The 17,219-nt window shown below is 50.8% G+C and overlaps 2 protein-coding genes across 4 annotated transcripts in view; one reads left to right on the top strand and one right to left on the bottom strand.

The window, feature by feature from the left end:
* lmf2 (lipase maturation factor 2) overlaps positions 1 to 10,783 on the bottom strand; it is a 32,564-nt gene extending 21,781 nt beyond the window's left edge. Inside the window, exons 1-4 of the mRNA XM_033039928.1 lie at positions 10,443 to 10,783; positions 2,091 to 2,344; positions 706 to 734; positions 124 to 320 (exon numbers count right to left, since the gene is read on the bottom strand). Of these exons, the coding sequence (XP_032895819.1) occupies positions 124 to 320; positions 706 to 734; positions 2,091 to 2,344; positions 10,443 to 10,536 (574 nt within the window). The 5' untranslated portion in view covers positions 10,537 to 10,783. The remainder of the gene's footprint in view (positions 1 to 123; positions 321 to 705; positions 735 to 2,090; positions 2,345 to 10,442) is intronic.
* Positions 10,784 to 10,979: 196 nt separating this feature from the next.
* Positions 10,980 to 17,219, top strand: part of ncaph2 (non-SMC condensin II complex subunit H2) — a 38,943-nt gene continuing 32,703 nt past the window's right edge. Inside the window, exons 1-4 of one of the 3 annotated variants that reach the window (XM_033039929.1) lie at positions 10,980 to 11,069; positions 11,129 to 11,153; positions 13,591 to 13,747; positions 14,987 to 15,088. In XM_033039929.1, the coding sequence (XP_032895820.1) occupies positions 13,640 to 13,747; positions 14,987 to 15,088 (210 nt within the window). In that variant the 5' untranslated portion in view covers positions 10,980 to 11,069; positions 11,129 to 11,153; positions 13,591 to 13,639. Of the gene's footprint in view, positions 11,154 to 13,590; positions 13,748 to 14,624; positions 14,694 to 14,986; positions 15,089 to 17,219 lie in introns of those variants that run through there. The other 2 variants (XM_033039930.1, XM_033039932.1) reach the window with 2 other exon arrangements.

The raw sequence follows: 17,219 nt of genomic DNA on the forward strand, positions 1-17,219 counted from the left end.
GTAGCAAAGACCACGTAATGACTGAAGGTGGAAGAATGCTTTATTGGACATGTGCTGAATGGACACGGGGTATAATACAGCCTTAAATATGGAAAATTGCATAGGATGCATCGGATTACTCACCCGTCAGCCCCCACCAGGTTGGGCATCGACTGGTCAGTTTCACCACACCCGATGCAAACATGAGCCTGAAGAAAAGCCAGCGCACCAGCCAGAAGGTGATGTTATCATGTTGTCGCGTAGGGGCAGCCCGCCATTTCTGCAGATATAGTGGAGCCACCAGAATGGCGAGGAATCCGGTCTCCAGCAGCAAACTGTCCCTGCAGAGTCCATCAGATACTGTTACTCACCTTGGAACAATGGTCACTTACTCACCCTCCTCTCACATTGCTCACGATTCACTCCTTGCAGACTTTTCACACCCAGCCCATTGCACACATCTTCACACTGCACCACTTGCACACTACTTATGACTCACTGTTTCACTTCACCTTCCTTGCACATTCCTTCATTAAACCTTTGCAGTTTGATTGCTTCACCTGACCATGCAACATTTGCACGCTGCTCAACTGCACACACCCCACGCACTGCTTCATAAAACAGGCGGCCTTCAATTGCTTCATCACACACTGTCTCTACAAAGCTTCATACAATAGGAGGGCTGAGTAATAATAGATGACATGGGCAAAAGAGAGCTGGACTCACCATTGGAAATACAGGAAAACTTGTCCAACCTGAGGAAAGAAACAAAAACATCTGAGGATCCACCTGACCGTGCAGAACAGTCACACTGAAGTCAACAAAGGTCACTCTAGGACATCATTTCAAAACCAGTTAATGCGTGCACTGCTTTAACAGACATTTGCATAGATGGCCAGTCTGTGAGATATCTGTGAATGTTGAGAAAAAGTAAGCAAGGAGATTGATGACAATCAATTTACATCAGTTGTGCTGATGTAAGTAATAATGGGTCCGCTCTGAAACATATCCAATGCCATACAAGGCCTCGAGTGCAGGCAGAACTGTTAAGGTTGATATAAGAGATAATTAAAGGCAAAAGGTAGCTGTACAGGGAAATGTATACGTTGAGACTTGTTCATGAAACTCACATGGGGAATGAAATCCTTCAATAAACATTTCCATGCCCATCTGGTTTTGATTGGCTTAGTATAAATAACACTGCACAATTGGTGGTGGAAAATGAAGGTGATACTGTGGCTGCCAATTGTCAGGTACAATGGGATGGACCTGGACTATCCATATGGTACTGTATTCGTGGAAAACAGAAGATATAGGTGGGAGATGAATCTTGGACACAGGATGCAATTCCTGACCAAACCCTGGAAGAGCACAAGAACCTGGAACAGCACAGGGATCCTGGGACCAACACTTACAAGGAGATCTCCCCCCCTCACTGAATCTGGGACTCAAACAAGAAAAGGGATTTATGTCTGAACAAGGCAGATCACATCATTCAATGCACCTTGCATTATACTGTGAGTGCTTGCAATTAGGAGTTCCTATAAAGCCAAATTAATCTTCAGGTCACTGTCCCATTCTCTCTCCTCTTTCTTTTTCATTTCCATAATCTACAGCCATGCTGTGCCTCCACTTATTACATCGGCCACCATCTCCTCCATTCCCCCTCACTTTATACAGGCCATCTCCCCTCTACTCTTTCATTCCAGGTGAAGGGCCTCAACACAAACGTTGAATGTTTATTTCCTTTCACAGATGCTGCTTGACCGACTGAGTTCCAGCAGTAATTTGTTTCAGCATCTGCAGCCTCGTGTCTCCATTTGTATTTTTCATTATTGCCAGTTGGGCGAACCTAAAAAATAGTGAATTGGGCTTAACACCTAGGTTCCCAGTTGCCTATTTTCCAGTTCATTTCCCTACATGCCAGTATATTTAGAACGAGCTCCCACTGGTTCCAAGGTTGAAATTCCACACACCAATAACAATGCACCAATATTCAGTAACCTCGACAAAGGGCATTACTGATTTTTCACTCCTGAGCGTGGCACAAACACATGGGATGGTGTGCCCCACACACACACGTGCTCAGCCACACATGTACACACACTAACCTGATACACGGACAGGTACAGGAACCAGAGACAGGCAAAGACTAAGCTATCACGGAGAGGTTCTGCCAATATCACGGTGAATGACAGGACTATACCCAGCAGGCAGATGAGCTCTATGCCCTGCTCAGTGTCCAGCCCGAGCGAAGGACACAACCACAGCAATGTTGGGGAGTCCTTTAGTTGATCCAGCAGCGTCTTTCCAGTGAATCTCAGCATCTTGCGAGCTGGCAGAACTCCATCCCTCCCATAGAGTCCTGGTTGAAAGAGGAAAATCCAATTACCCAAGTTTAATGATGCATTAAAATGTGTGGGGAGAGAGAGAGAGAGAGACAAGGGGGAAACGGGGAGAGAGAGTGAACGGGGTGGTGGGAGCAAGGGAAGAGGCCTGGGGAAGGAGAGAAAGGGGCATGGTGGAATGAGAAAGGGGTGGGGGGGGGGGGGAAGATACAGGTGGGGGTGGGGGGGGGGGAGGAGAGAAATGGGTGGGGGGGGGGAGGAGAGAAACCGGTGGGGGGGGGGGGGAGGAGAGAAACGGGTGGGGGGGGGAAGGAGAGAAACGGGTGGGGGAGAGAGGAGAAACGGGGGGTGGGAGGGAGAGAAACGGGTGGGGGGGAGAAGAGAGAGGGGGGTGGGGGGGAGAGAAACGGGGGGGGGGGAGAGAGAGAAACGGGTGGGGGGGGAGAGAGAAAAGGCGTGGGGGGGCGAGAGAGAAGGGAAAGGGGGGGGGGGAGAAAGGGAGGGGGGAGAGAGAAAAGAGTGGGGGGGGAGAGAGAGAAACGGGTGGGGGGAGGAAGGGGAGAGAAACGGGTGGGGGGGAGGAGAGAGAGAGAGAAGTGGGGGAGGAGAGAGAGAGAGAGAGAAACGGGGTGGGGGGGGAGAGAGAGAGAAACGGGGTGGGGGGAGAGAGAGAGAAACGGGGCGGAGGGGGGGGGAGGAGAGAGAGAAACGGGGTGGGGGGAAGAGAGAGAGAAACGGGGGGGGGTGGGGGGGGAGAGAGAGAACAGGGTTGGGTGGGGGGGGAGAGAGAGAAACGGGGGGGGGGGAGAGAGAGAAACGGGGGGGGGGAGAGAGAAACGGGGGGGGGGAGAGAGAAACGGGGGGGGGGAGAGAGAAACGGGGGGGGGGGGGGGGGGGAGAGAGAAACGGGCGGGGGGGGAGGAGAGAAACGGGGGGGGGGAGAGAAAGGGGGGGGGAGAGAAAGAGAAACGGGGGGGGGGGGAGAGAGAAACGGGGGGGGGGAGGAGAACGGGGGGGGTGGGGGAGAGAGAACGGGGGGGGGGGAGAGCGGAACGGGGGGGGGGGAGAGAGAAAGGGGGGGGGAGAGAGGAAAACGGGGGGGGAGAGAGAAAAGAACGGGTGGGGGGGAGAGAGAAAAGGAGGGGGGGAGAGGAGAACGGGGGGGGGAGAGAGAAACGGGGGGGGGGGAGAGAGAAACGGGGGGGGGGGAGAGAGCAACGGGGGTGGTGGGAGGAGAAGAGAAACGGGGGGGGGGCAGAGAGAAACGGGGGGGGGAGGAGAGGAAAGGGGGGGGGAGAGAGAAGAAAGGGTGGGGGGGGGAGAGAAGACGGGGGGGGGAGAGAGAAAAACGGGGGGGGGGGGGGAGAGAGGAAACGGGGGGGGGGGGGGGGAAGGCGAGCACGACCCGGGGGGGGAGAGAGAAACGGGGGGGGAGAGGAAAACGGGGGGGGGGGAGTAGAGAGAAACGGGGGGGGGGAGGAGAGAAACGGGGGGGGGAGAAGAGAGAAACGGGGGGGGAGAGAGAACACGGGGGGGAGGAGAGAGAGAAACGGCGGGGGGGAGGCGGGAGAGAGAAACGGGGGGAGGAGGAGAGAAACGGGGGGGGAGAGAGAAACGGGGGGGGAGAGAGAAACGGGGGGGGGAGAGAGAAACGGGGGGGGAGAGAGAAACGGGGGGGGAGAGAGAAACGGGGGGGGGGGGGGGGGGGGGAGAGAAACGGGGGGGGGGGAGAGAGAAACGGGGGGGGGGACGAGAGAAAACGGGGGGGGGGAGAGGAGAAACGGGGGGGGGGGGAGAAGAAACGTGGGGGGGGAGAGAGAACGGGGGGGGGGAGATGAGAAACGGGGGGGGTGGGGAGAGAAAAGGGGGGGGGGAGGAAAGAGAGAACGGGCGGGAGGGGAGAGAGAAACGGGGGGGGGGGGAGAGAGAAAGGGGGGGGGGAGAGAGAAGAAACGGGGGGGGGAGAGAGAAAAGGGGGGGGGGAGAGACGGGGGGGGGGAGATGAGAGAAACGGGGGGGGGAGAGAGAGAGAGAGAAACGGGGGAGGGAGAGAGACACACACAGGGGGGGGAGAGGGAGAGAGAACGGGGGGGGGGGTAGAGAGCGGAGAAAGGGGGGGGGAGGAGAGCGCAACGGGGGGGGGGAGAGAGAAACGGGGGGGGGGGAGAGAGAACGGGGGGGGAGGAGAGAAAAAGGGGGGGGAGAGAGAAAGGAGAGAGAGAAAAGGGGGGGGAGATGAGAGAAAAGGGGGGGGGGGGAGACGGAGAGAGGAAACGGGGGGGGGAAGGAGAGGAAACGGGGGGGGGGAGGGAGAGGGAGAGAAACGGGGGGGGGGGGGGAGAGAGAAACGGGGGGGGGGAGAGAGAAAGAGAGAAAGGGGGGGGGGGAGAGAGAAACGGGGGGGGAGAGAGAAACGGGGGGGGAGAGAGAAACGGGGGGGGGAGAGAGAAACGGGGGGGGGAGAGAGAGAAACGGGGGGGGGAGAGAGGAAACGGGCGGGGAGAGAGAAAAGGGGGGGGAGAGAGACAGGGGGGGGGAGAGAGATAAGGCTGGGGGGGGGAGAGAGAAAAGGGGGGTGGAGAGAGAAAAGGGGGGGGGGAGAGCAGAAAAGGCGCGGGGGGGGGAGACGGGGGGGGGGGAGAGAGAAAAGGGGGGGGTGAGAGAGAACGAAGGGGGGGGGGAGGCAGAAAAGGGGATGGGGGGGAGAAGAGAGAAACGGGGCGGGGGGGGAGAGAAAGCCAAAAGGCGGGGGGGGGACGAGGAAAGTAGGGGGGGGACGAGGAAAAGGAGGGGGGGGGGAGAGAAAAGACGTCACTGGTCGGGGGGGGGAGAAACGGAGGTGGGGGGGGGGGGCTGGTCCGGTTAGCGAGAAGGCGGCGACAGATAAGACGGGGCGGGGAGAGGGAACTAGTCGGGGGGAGGGTGAGCGAGAATGAACAGGACGGGGGTGTGGGCTCGCCCCTGCCATTACGGGGGGAGAGAAAACTCCCTCGGGGGGTAAGGAGAGATCGTAGAGTGGGGGGGGATCCCGAGGGAACACGGCCGGGCTGGGGAGAGAGAAATGTTGGCGCTCTGGCGTGAACGAGAGGGACGTACTGCGGGGGAATCGGGGGTTGCGCGGGAAACGGCGGGGGGCGCGGGGCGAGGAGCGGAAAAGGGGCGTGGGAGAGGGGAAACATGCGGGCCGGGGGGGCGAGGAGCGAGGGCGGGGGGGAGAGAGGCAGAAAAGGGGGCGGCGGGTGGGGGGGGAGAGAGGCAACGGAAAGGGGGGGGGGATGCGGGAGAAAGGGGGCACGGTAGGCTTGACTGCGGCCGGGGGGGGATGGAGATACAAGGTGAGGTAGGCCGGGGGGGGGGGCGGGGTGTGAGATCTGGAGCGGGCGGGGGGGTGAGCAGGGGACGGGGGGGGAGAGAGGGGGGGGCGGGGGGGGAGAGAGAGAACGGGGGGGGGGGGGAGGGAGAGCGAGAGAGAAAAACGGGGGGGGGCGAGAGAAAAACGGGGGGGGGAGAGAGAAGACAACGGGGGGGGGGGGGAGCGAGAGCAACGGGGGGGGGGGGGAGGGAAGAGAGAAAACGGGGGGGGGGGGGGAGTGAGAGAGAGCCACGGGGGGGGGGAGAGGAGAGAAAGTGGGGGGAGAGAAACGGGGGGGGGGGAGAGAGAAACGGGGGGGCGGGAGAGAGAAAACGGGGGGGGGGAGAGAGAAGAACGGGGGGGGGGGGGAGAGAGAAAAGGGGGGGGGGGAGAGGAGAGAACGGGGGGGGGGGAGAGAGAAAAGGGGGGAGGGAGAGAGAAAGGGGGGGGGGGGAGAGAGAAACGGGGGGGGGAGGAGGAAAGAAAGGGGGGGGGGAGGAGAGAGAAAGGGGGGGGAGAGAGAAACGGGGGGGGAGAGGAGAACAGGGGGGAGAGAAAACGGGGGGGGGGGAGAGAGAGAAAGGGGGGGAGAGCAAGGGGAGGAGAGAGAAACGGGGGGGAAAGAGGAGAGAAACGGGGGGGGAAGAGAGAGAAAACGGGGGGGAAGAGAGAGAGAAACGGGGGGGAAAGGAGAGAGCAAACGGGGGGGAAGAGAGAGAAACGGGGGGGGGGGAAAAAAGAGAGAGAACGGGGGGGGAAGAGGAGGAAACGGGGGGGGGAAGAGAGAGACAGGGGGGGGGAAGAGAGAGAAAAGGGGGGGGGGACGAAAGAGAGAGAAACGGGCGGGGGGGAAGAGAGAGAACGGGGGGGAGAGACGAGAAACGGGGGGAAGAGGAGAGAAACGGGGGGGGGGGAAGAGAGAGAAACGGGTGGGGGGAGAGAAAGGGGTGGGGGGAGAGAAACGGGTGGGGGAGAGAGAGAACGGGTGGGGGGAGAGAGAGAAACGGGTGGGGGGGGAGAGAGAAACGGGTGGGGGGGAGAGAGAAACGGGTGGGGGGGAGAGAGAAACGGGTGGGGGGGGATGAGAACACGGGTGGGGGGGAGGAGAAACGGGTGGGAGGGGGGAGATGAGAAGAACGGGTGTGGGGGGAGAGAGAGAAACGGGTGGGGGGAGAGAGAGAAACGGGTGGGGGGGAGAGAGAGAAACGGGTGGGGGGGAGAGAGAGAAACGGGTGGGGGGAGAGAGAGAAACGGGTGGGGGGAGAGAGAGAAACGGGTGGGGGGGAGAGAGAGAAACGGGTGGGGGGAGAGAGAGAGAAACGGGTGGGGGAGAGAGAGAGAAACGGGTGGGGGAGAGAGAGAGAAACGGGTGGGGGAGAATAGTAACAGTCATGGAATCATTTAACATGGAAGCAGGCCCTTTGTCCACCATGTTCATGCTGACCAGTGAGCTCCAACTCACATTAATCCCATCTTCCAGCTCTTGGCCCTTGGCCTTCAATGCCTGGGAGACTAAAGTGCTCGCTCGCACTTTCAAATGAACACCTGTCAGGAACCACTCTTGCGTGATTCTGCATGCTAGTTTCCAATGATATTATGTAAAAACAACTTGGGCCCATTTGGACTGAAGCTTTTCAAAATTTCTATCCATTTAAAAATACACCCCCCCCCCCAAAGCTCATATTTTCTATCTGCCATGTTACTCCCACTCCATAGTTTGTCTCTTTGCAACCTTGTCGCTACTCACATTCTCGCTAAAGGGCCTGGCCCACTTAGGCGATTTTGTTTAGGCGACTGCCATAGTCATTTCAGGTCGACAAAAAACCGGCGCCTGTACGCCACTACGACATACAACAGTGCATACAAAAATATTATAATAACATTAAAATTTAAATTATCTATAATATAACTTTAATGGAATTCACCGATGTATTCACCGACAACTACCTACGTCACCCTGGCGACAGCACCTACATCATGCTACCCCCAATGACGTCAAGACAACGGTCGCCGAAAAGTTTTGAACATTTCAAAATTGTGTGGCGACCAGAAAGACTCTACGACTCTTTGGGCGACTGAGGAGATCACACAGGCGACACCCCGGCGACAGCCCAGTCGCCTAAAAAAATCCCCTATGTGGAACAGGCCCTTTAGTTTCATGTTTTCAGTGAACTTGGGAAATTATATACTGTCCCTCAAAAGCTTACATTGGGCTTCACTGGAGCAGTGTGATAAGTCATAGAACGTGAGTGGATGGAGAGATTTTAGTTGTCGGTCACCTAAATTCAATAGTAAATCTCTTCTGCATCCTCTGCAAAGCCTTCCAGAACATATTTTACTCAAGTATGTTGGCCAGATTTAGACTTTGGATGTGGGCAATCCAGTTTTCTAAATTCATCACAATTACACCATGCCATTATATGCCATGTGATATAACAAACCAGAGGACTTTGGTATCTGATTTTCACATTTGAAGCAGGTTAAAGCACTATGCCATGTGCACAAACTCCTTACACAATTCCACATTCACATCAACATGCATTTAATCATATAATTACAGTCGTGCAATTTGACAGCATTGGGCCTCTACTTGCTGTTTAGAAGGATGAGCGGGCTCCTCATTGAAACTTACAGAATAGTGAAAGGCTGGGATAGAATGGACGTGGAGAGGATATTTCCACTAGAGGGAGAGTCTAGGACCAGAGATCATAGCCTCAGATTAAAAGGACGTACCTTTAGAAAGGAGATGGGAGGAATTTATTTCGTCAGAGGGTGACAAATCTGTGGAATTCATTGCCCCAGGTGGCTATGGAGGCAGTCAATGGACATTTTTAAGGCGGAAATTGATAGATTTTTAGTTAGTACGGGCATCATGGGTTATGGGGAGAATCGGGTTGAGAGTGAAAAATAGATCAGCCATGATTGAATGGCGGCGTAGACATGGGCTGAATGGTCTAATTCTGCTCCTAGTAGAGTTGTTACCTTACTGCACCAGTTACCTGGGTTGGATCCTGGCTAAGGGTGCTGTCTGTACGGAGTTTGTGCATTCTCCCTGTGACCGCGTAGGTTTTCTCCAGGTACTCTGGTTTGTAGGTTAATTGGCTTTGGTAAATTGTAAAATTGTCCCTAGCGTGTGGTTAGTGAATGGGGCGATCGCTGGTTGGTGTGAACAGTGGGCCGAAGGGCCTGTTTTTGCAATGTATCTCTAAAGTGCCCTGCATTATTTTAATTGCACACATTCAATGCACAGTCCTCGTGTGGCCCTAACCCTTTGTACTATCCCACTGTCAGGCCAGCCCCTTAAACTCTGACACTGTCACATTACTACGTACACTTTCCCTCCTCATACTGATCCATGCCAGTTATTGCATTATCCCGTATCATATTTTAAACTATCCAGCACATCAACCCCTTTGCACATCCCAGATTCAGAGGTCTCCTCCAATTCCACAACAGGCCCTTGCACCATCCATTTATCACACCAACCACTTGCACTATCTGATGTTCTAACCAGATACTTGCATTATCTTTCTGACACACGTCCATACTCTTCATGCTGCACGTCTCACTGTTAGACCTGCTCCCTGTAGTATCTTACTGTCATATGTTCTTACATGATCATGTTGCCATACCAGTATACAGCACTTTTTCCACTGTAGACCAGCTCTCACACAACCCTTCCATCACATCAGTCATTGCACCGTTCCCATATCACAATGGTCGCTTGTACTATCAAGCTGGTGCACACTAGCTACTTGAACTATCATGCTGCATAAGTCAATTGCATGATCTCATATTGGTCTATATATATTGTCACATCAGCAATTTGCAACATCTCACACTCCTTGTATTATGCCCTTTATTGGCTTACCATTGTGTTATTCCCTTCCACAATCCCTCTGCCACCCCAGGCCCTTCCAATTTTCGGTTCAGATAAACAAGCCCTCATACTCTCACAAACCTCCTCCTCAACCATTGCCACAACCACCTTGGTATCACAGCAGCCTCTGATAATGAACCACTCTCACGCCAGCTCTTGTTCCAACAGGCTGCCACATCGACCTCTCTCGTTAACTTGCCGCCACTCCAACTCTTGCACAAACCTACTCAAAAGTTCTACAAAAATGTTTCCTTTATCCCTCGTCCACGCCTGACCTTTCACTTCCCCAATGGCATGCCAGATCTTGCAATTCCCCGTTTACTGTTAGTCGGTTGTTGCCCCAGCCCCACCTCTATTTTCCAGCTTTCTCCACTCTATACCATTAGTCTGATGGGTGCTTAACCGCCTGCCCATCTCCCTCCCCAGATGCTGCCTGACCCGCTTTATGTTTTAAAGAGGTTTTATGTTTAGGAAGGAACTGCAGATACTGGTTTTCACCAACGATAGACACAAAATGCTGGAGTAACTCCGCGGGACAGGCAAAGGCAGCATCTCTGGAGAGAAGGAATGTGTGACGTTTCGGGTCGAGACCCTTCTTCTGACCTTGCACTTGTTCCTTACACTTCCCTAAAGTCACGGGAGGGCTCCGCACTGCCCTCTTGTCGCTGCAGCCCATTAAATATTAGTTTACACCGTATTTCGACCCTCCCGTGGTTACAACAACCCCCCCCCCCCCCCCATCCTATCACTCCAACTGCATGCAATACCACCGACACGTCTCCCTGCACGATGAGATTTGCTTCAGCCCGTTACTGCTGGCACCACTACCCGAGCGGGGTCAGCCCCTTCCACCACGGTCAGCCCGTCCCTTGGCTGCAGTTACCTGGGATCTGCAGGTACAGCGAGGTGAATGCACACAGGTAGGCGGCGGCGATGCCACAGAGGAAGGCGACACGCGGCAGCCTGACCGTCGCCATTGAGGCCGAGGGCCGAGCCCGCTCCTGCGCGGGGCGGGGCAGAGGACCGCAAGCACAACCCTCTCCGCACGGTGAACACTCCGCTGCAAGGTTCCACCTCTCTGTACAAACACCAACGATGCTCAATAAAGAACCCCTTCAACACCAGGAAGCAACTTTACTGCCTTTTTTAACTAATTATCTGGGGGGGGTTTTCTCCCCTTCTCCCCACATTGAGCTGCCCCGAAGCCTTAGTCCCGCCCCTACCCACGGAATCCACCACCGGGGTGGGGGGAGGCGTATTCCGACAGATTTCTGATTGCTGGTCTCCCGACATGAATCATTCCCCCATCCAAATGTTCTCCATACTGACAAGTTGTCCACTGTACAGGTTTTCATTTTCTGGCGAATAATGTCCACCCGCTCCTTATTGCATTTGGCGGTTGGGTCTGGGCGCGCGCATGCGCTTTCTGGAGATAGTTGCGCGGGAAAGACAAAAACATGGCGATGGGCGCGAACCGGAGACACTAACGGCCCCGGCGCGGAAACGGCAACGGAGCGAACCGGAGACACTAACGGCCCCGGCGCGGAAACGGCAACGGCCCCGGTGCGGCTGGAACAGGGGACCGGCTTCTGCGGTGCGTGTGCATCTGGGGTCATATTTACCGCCCCTCTCTGTCCTGTATATACTTGTTTACAATTTACTATTGTTCCTCCTTCCTTGGGTCTGAAATTCTATTCCTCTTTTACGTTTGTTTAAATGAACATCTAACTTTTACTATGTATCTGTCTCGATCTGACTCCTTTCGTGTTTTCGATTTTCTTTGAGTCTTTTGTTCTATGTATCTGTGTCTGCATTTCTGCCTTGTGGGCCGCTGTCTGCATCCATTTGTTTGGCTGGCTCTATTCTCTTTTCATGCCCTTTTATTTCAAGTTTGTTTACTTGCTTGTTAAAAAAGGAACTGCAGATGCTGGAAAATCGAAGGTACACAAAATGCTGGAGAAACTCAGCGGGTGCAGCAGCATCTATGGAGCGAAGGAGATAGGCAACGAAGGGTTTCGGCCTGAAACGTTGCCTATCTCCTTCGCTCCATAGATGCTGCTGCACCCGCTGAGTTTCTCCAGCATTTTTGTGTCTCTTTGTGTACTTGATTATCTGGCTACATATTGCCTTTAATTCTGTGGGTGATATCACCCTGAAAATATCAACTTTTAACCTATACAGCCTGACTATACACCTCCAGTTTAAATTCCATTTGGAATATTTTTGGAGGACCAGGAAACCAAGACGCCATCCTTTGTTCTGTTCATTGTTTTAAGTTTATAGCTTTTGCAATGAGTTTATTCACGTATTAAAATATTTATATACCATACTGTTTCTCATGGTTAATACGTACGTTTAGAATTCTGTTGGTGTACAATTTAAATGTTGTTTATATTTGTTGACATGAATGCCAAGGATTTTCACATCTATATGCTCTTCATATTTTTGTCGGAAATATTTAGCAATGTTACGAAATTTTGAGATTTTAAAAATCAAGTCTGCAATTTATCCCATCACATAAAGCATAAAAAGAAGTTTAATTTGACACCTAATTCACTTTCATATCTTGAGTATTAAAAAAGTTATGGCCATTTTCATACTCGGAAATTAGCACGTATTGCTTTTACATTGACAACACAAAAGCTGTGATCGAGGCCAGTCAAAAGCCCATACCTTTCTTAAAAATTAAGAGAACTGAAATACATTTTCAGTTATTATAGATTGAAGCATTCTGAAACAAATATGAAACAATCTTGTTCAAAAGGGAACTGCAGATGCGGGAATATCGAAGGTACACAAAATTGCTGGGGAAACTCAGCGGGTGCAGCAGCATCTATGGAGCGAAGGAAATAGGCGATGTTTCGGGCCGAAACCCTTCTTCAGCCCGAACCGTCGCCTATTTCCTTCGCTCCATAGATGCTGCTGCACCCGCTGAGTTTCCCCGGCAATTTTGTGTACCTATGAAACAATCTTACTTGGATGACCTGAAATTAAAGCATATAATTAGTTAACCTAATTGTAACTAATTACAAAATTCAATTACTAGATCTAAACGTCTATCCATTTCTTAAGAAAAGGTTAACATTTTTAAGGTACACAAAAATGCTGGAGGAACTCAGCGGGTGTAGCAGCATCTATGGAGCGAAGGAGATGGGCAACGTTTCGGGCCGAAACCCTTCTTCAGACTAAAGAAGGGTTCCGGCCCGACACGTTGCCTATCTCCTTTCTCCAGCATTTTTGTGTGCCTTTGATTTTCCAGCATCTGCAGTTCCTTCTTTAACATTTTTAAATAGCCTAAGTGTCCAAATAACATTCACACAAGAATTCACAATATAACATGATTTTTAAATCTCATTGTCATGAATTTATAGGCCAAATGGAAGGAATTTAATGTTTAATTCCCGTAAATTAAGAGGCAAGTGGGTTTTTGTGGAACGCGATCGATTGGAACGTTGCGGTTGCAGTGAATTTGAACCCCATATCGGCAGGAAAAACACTGCTGGTTCGTATGGGGCCAAAATCACATTTTCGCCACGGAAATTTTGATTAAAGTCACCCTAAGAAGCAAGTTTATATGCAAAATAAACGACTTACCCCGTGTTTTGTCCCCTACGTGAGATCTGTCCCGTTGTAGGCGTTGAGGGCGTTAGAAGTCGTTTATTTTACTCCAGCGATTAAATTGTCCCGTGATTTTTTTTTTTTAACTTCCGAGAACGGAAGTCGGAACGATTTTTCTGCATCAGCTGGCAGGCTAAGGAAATCCATCTCGGACAGGCAGGAGAAAATGGCATTTTAATCCCGCCCCCCCCCCCCCCCAAGGCGCCAAAGTCGTGCACACGGCCAGTGGCAGAACTGCAGCGCCGCTGAAGATAAGTTTTGTAACATTGCTAAAATATTAATTTTCTTTCAATAAACACTTTTCATCTAAACTCGTGAAAAATGTCAAATCTCTGCTACAAATGTAAATCCACCCCTCCTGATGTCGTCCCTTTTTGTTGGATTCACTTAATCACAAATGCTCTGACCTACAGATTATTTGTTTTAATTCCTCATCCATGGGATTTTGTGTTTGAGTGGAAGATGGAGGATGTTGAGTCACGATTTGCACATCTTCTTCAGCCAATTAGAGAACTCACAAAGAACTGGGAAATTGATGTGGCATCTCAACTGGAGGAGTATTTAGAAGAGGTGAATTCTTTACTGCTGAACGTTTATTATGCTCCAACAAGATATATCAGCCATTTGTTTATCTCCAACACTGCACTTCCTTTTTTGTTTTTTGTGTTTTTTAGTTAGCATAAAATTATTAACATTGCATTCCAAAACAATCTGGTGTTTAATTGATTACTTTCTGAGTGGAGATGAGCTAATTCTGCATGAGGGAAGACTTATTTGAATTACTGCATATGTGATTAATGTTTGCTCTCCCCAATTTATCCCTACATATCCACATATATAGATTTGAACATATCCATTAGACTACTGAAAAGAGAAAACTGCATTTGTATCAACTTTACTTCAGACATCAATTTTGTGACTTGTAGTCACTCCTATGATATCGGAAATAAAGCAACTGCTGACAGAAAGCAAGCTCCTATATACAGCAGTACGGTAGTGGCCAGATAATCTGTTTCAAAATGTCAAAGCTGAAAAAAAAAAAATATCCCCCAACCCTCTGTGTCAGCTGTGTCTCTTATTATATGGTGTTGAGTTACCCATTGTGAAAAGCTGCAGTTCTGGTAAAGGTACTCCAAAGGTGCTGTTGGAATTTTGTGCATACATTTCTGCACTGGGACTTGAGCTCAGAACCAAAATTGGCAAAGGGTGATACTGAGTGAGCCAGAGATGATACAGCTATTCGGAGTGAGGAACAAAAATATTGCACACAAGATTAAACTACTTGTCACCTTTTCAAGTAGCTGTAGGTAAAAGTATCAGGAATTTAAAAAGTCACTTCCGCAGAAAAGTAATGAAGTCATAATTACAATTTTGATTCCTTTATTGGGATTTGTGTGGTTGACAAAGCAAGGCCATAATTTTGTAGCAAATCTCAATTGAAGATGGAAAAACAACAATGAACTTTGCAGAGGCTGCAATGTTGATCCAGGGATCTGCATGTATTTACAGCAGGAAGGTGTGTTCAGCTGAATCATGTGCAGCCAAAGAGGCAAAATCGTGGCAATTTGATTTAATGCTCATCTCCATTTTTATCCAACCTGCATGTTTTTGCTGCATATGGCTAATGCCATATTAATATATTTATTTTCCATAAAATGGACAACTAGAATCCTCCCATTCAGTGCGCTGTGGAGCAGGGCCTTTATGGATATCCTTCTTGCAAATTCCTGATTTCTGTTCATGTGAGCTGTATTATTTAAATTTCTGGCCAATATCATTATAATAATCCTTGTCTCTTTTTCCTGTTAGTTGGACCAGATCTGCATTTCCTTTGATGATGGAAAAACAACAATGAACTTTGCAGAGGCTGCAATGTTGATCCAGGGATCTGCATGTATTTACAGCAGGAAGGTGTGTTCAGCTGAATCATGTGCAGCCAAAGAGGCAATGCTGGGGTTCGGAAGTGAGGGATATTTCTTAATCTAAGAAATATACATGAGAATGAAGAAATCAGCTAACCTTCTTTGGAGCTTTAGATAATTATGCATATGAATTGGGAGAGGGTGCAAAATCCTTGGAGGATCTGGCAAGATGTGAGGGGTGGGATTGGTGGCGGTGCCACAGATGTGCTGGTTTGGGCAGCTGAACTGCGGGATGGGTGCATATTTATCACATTGTTTGACCTGATTGGGTCTGAAGAATGTCACCCATTCCTTCTCTCCAGAGATGCTGCCTGTCCCGTTAAGTTATTCAAGCATTTTGTGTCTATCTCTGCCCTGATAGAGGGATATTTGGGGAGTTTATTTTTCGTTTGTTCTTGGTCCAAGACAACCTGGTGGGGAAATAGATAGATAGATAGATAAATACTTTATTAATCCCCTTATTCAGGGGAAATTCTGATGTCCTTGCAGCACACTAATAAAAATACAACACAGTATTCATAAAGAAATTCAACACCAAAACATCCCCCCACAGTGATTCCCACTGTGGGGGAAGGCACAAAGTCCAGTCCCCATCCTCTTGTCCACCCATAGTCGGGCCTATTGAGGCCTCCACAGTCGCCGCCACGGCGCCCGATGTTCTCGCCGGGTGATGGTACTCCGGCGTCGGGAGAACCCCCAGCGGCTTGGGGTGCCAGGAACGGCCGCCTTCCCACCGGAGCCTGCGGCTTCCAAGCCAACAGACCACGCCAGACGGAGCTCCGCACACTGGTGATCTCGGCGAGATGTAAGTTCAACGTCGCAGCTGGATATGCTGAATGAAAGAGAAAACTCAAAGAGTTAAGAGTGTTTTATTGTCATATGTCCCAGATAGAACAATGAAATTCTTACTTGCTGCAGCACAACAGAATGTGCAAACATAGTATGATATGACAAACGAGAGAGAAAAAAGAAAAGCTCTGTGTATATATATACACACATACTCACAACATACCATACAGTTTTCAGGCTCCTGTACCTTCTTCCCGGTGGCAGTGGTGAAATGAGTGTGAGGCCAGGATGGTGTAGGTCTCTGATGATGTCGGCTGCCTGATGATGTTGGCTGCTTTTTATCAGCGACTCTGATAAATCCCTTCGATGGTAGGGAGGTCAGAGCCGGTGATGGACTGGGCAGTGTTCACAACTTTTTGCAATCTGTTCCGCTCCCGGACATTCAAGTTGCTGCACCAGACAATGATGCAACCAGTCAATATGCTCTCTACTGTGTACCTGTAGAAGTTCAAGAGAACTTCAAGACATACCAAATCACCGTAATCTTCTCAGGAAGTGGAGGCACTGATGTGCTTTCCTTATAATTGCATCAGTGTGCTGGGTCCAGGAAAGTTCTTCGGAAATATGCGCGCCCAGGAATTTGCCGTTTTGATTCTTTCTACCATCGTCCCATTGATATAAACAGGATTGTGGGTCCTCATCCTTCTTCTTCCAAAGTCCACAATCAGTTCTTTGGTTTTACTGATATTGAGAGCCAGGTTGGTGTGATGGCACCATTTGGTCAATCGGTCGAACTCGCTTCTATGACTCATTGCCATCTGTAATTCGTCCCACAACGGTGGCGTCGTCGGCAAATTTGACGATGGAGTTCGCATTATGTGCGGCTATACAGTCATGAGTATAGAGTGAGTAGAGCAGGGGGCTGAATATGCAGCCTTGAGGTGCTCCCGTATTGATTGTTAATGAGGGTGAAGTATTTCTGCCATTCGAACAGACTGTGGTCTGAATGAGGAAGTCGAGGATCCAATTGCAGAGGGATATGCAGAGACCCAGTTCCGTGAGCTTGGTAACCAGCTTGGAGAGGATGATGGTATTGAACGCCGAGCTGTAGTCAATAAACAACAGCCTGACGTATATGTTTTTATTGTCCAAGTAGTCCAGTGCGGAGTGGAGAGCCAGTGAGATTGCATCCTCCATTGACCTGTTGTGGCGATAAACGAACTGTAGTGGGTCCAGGTTCTTGTTGAGGTAGGAGTTGATATGCGCCATAACCAACCTCTCAAAGCACTTCATCACCATGGATATTAATGCCACTTGTCGATAGTCGTTGA

The sequence above is a fragment of the Amblyraja radiata genome, chromosome 21, assembly GCF_010909765.2.
Source record: "Amblyraja radiata isolate CabotCenter1 chromosome 21, sAmbRad1.1.pri, whole genome shotgun sequence".
NCBI classification, from domain to species: Eukaryota; Metazoa; Chordata; class Chondrichthyes; order Rajiformes; family Rajidae; genus Amblyraja; species Amblyraja radiata.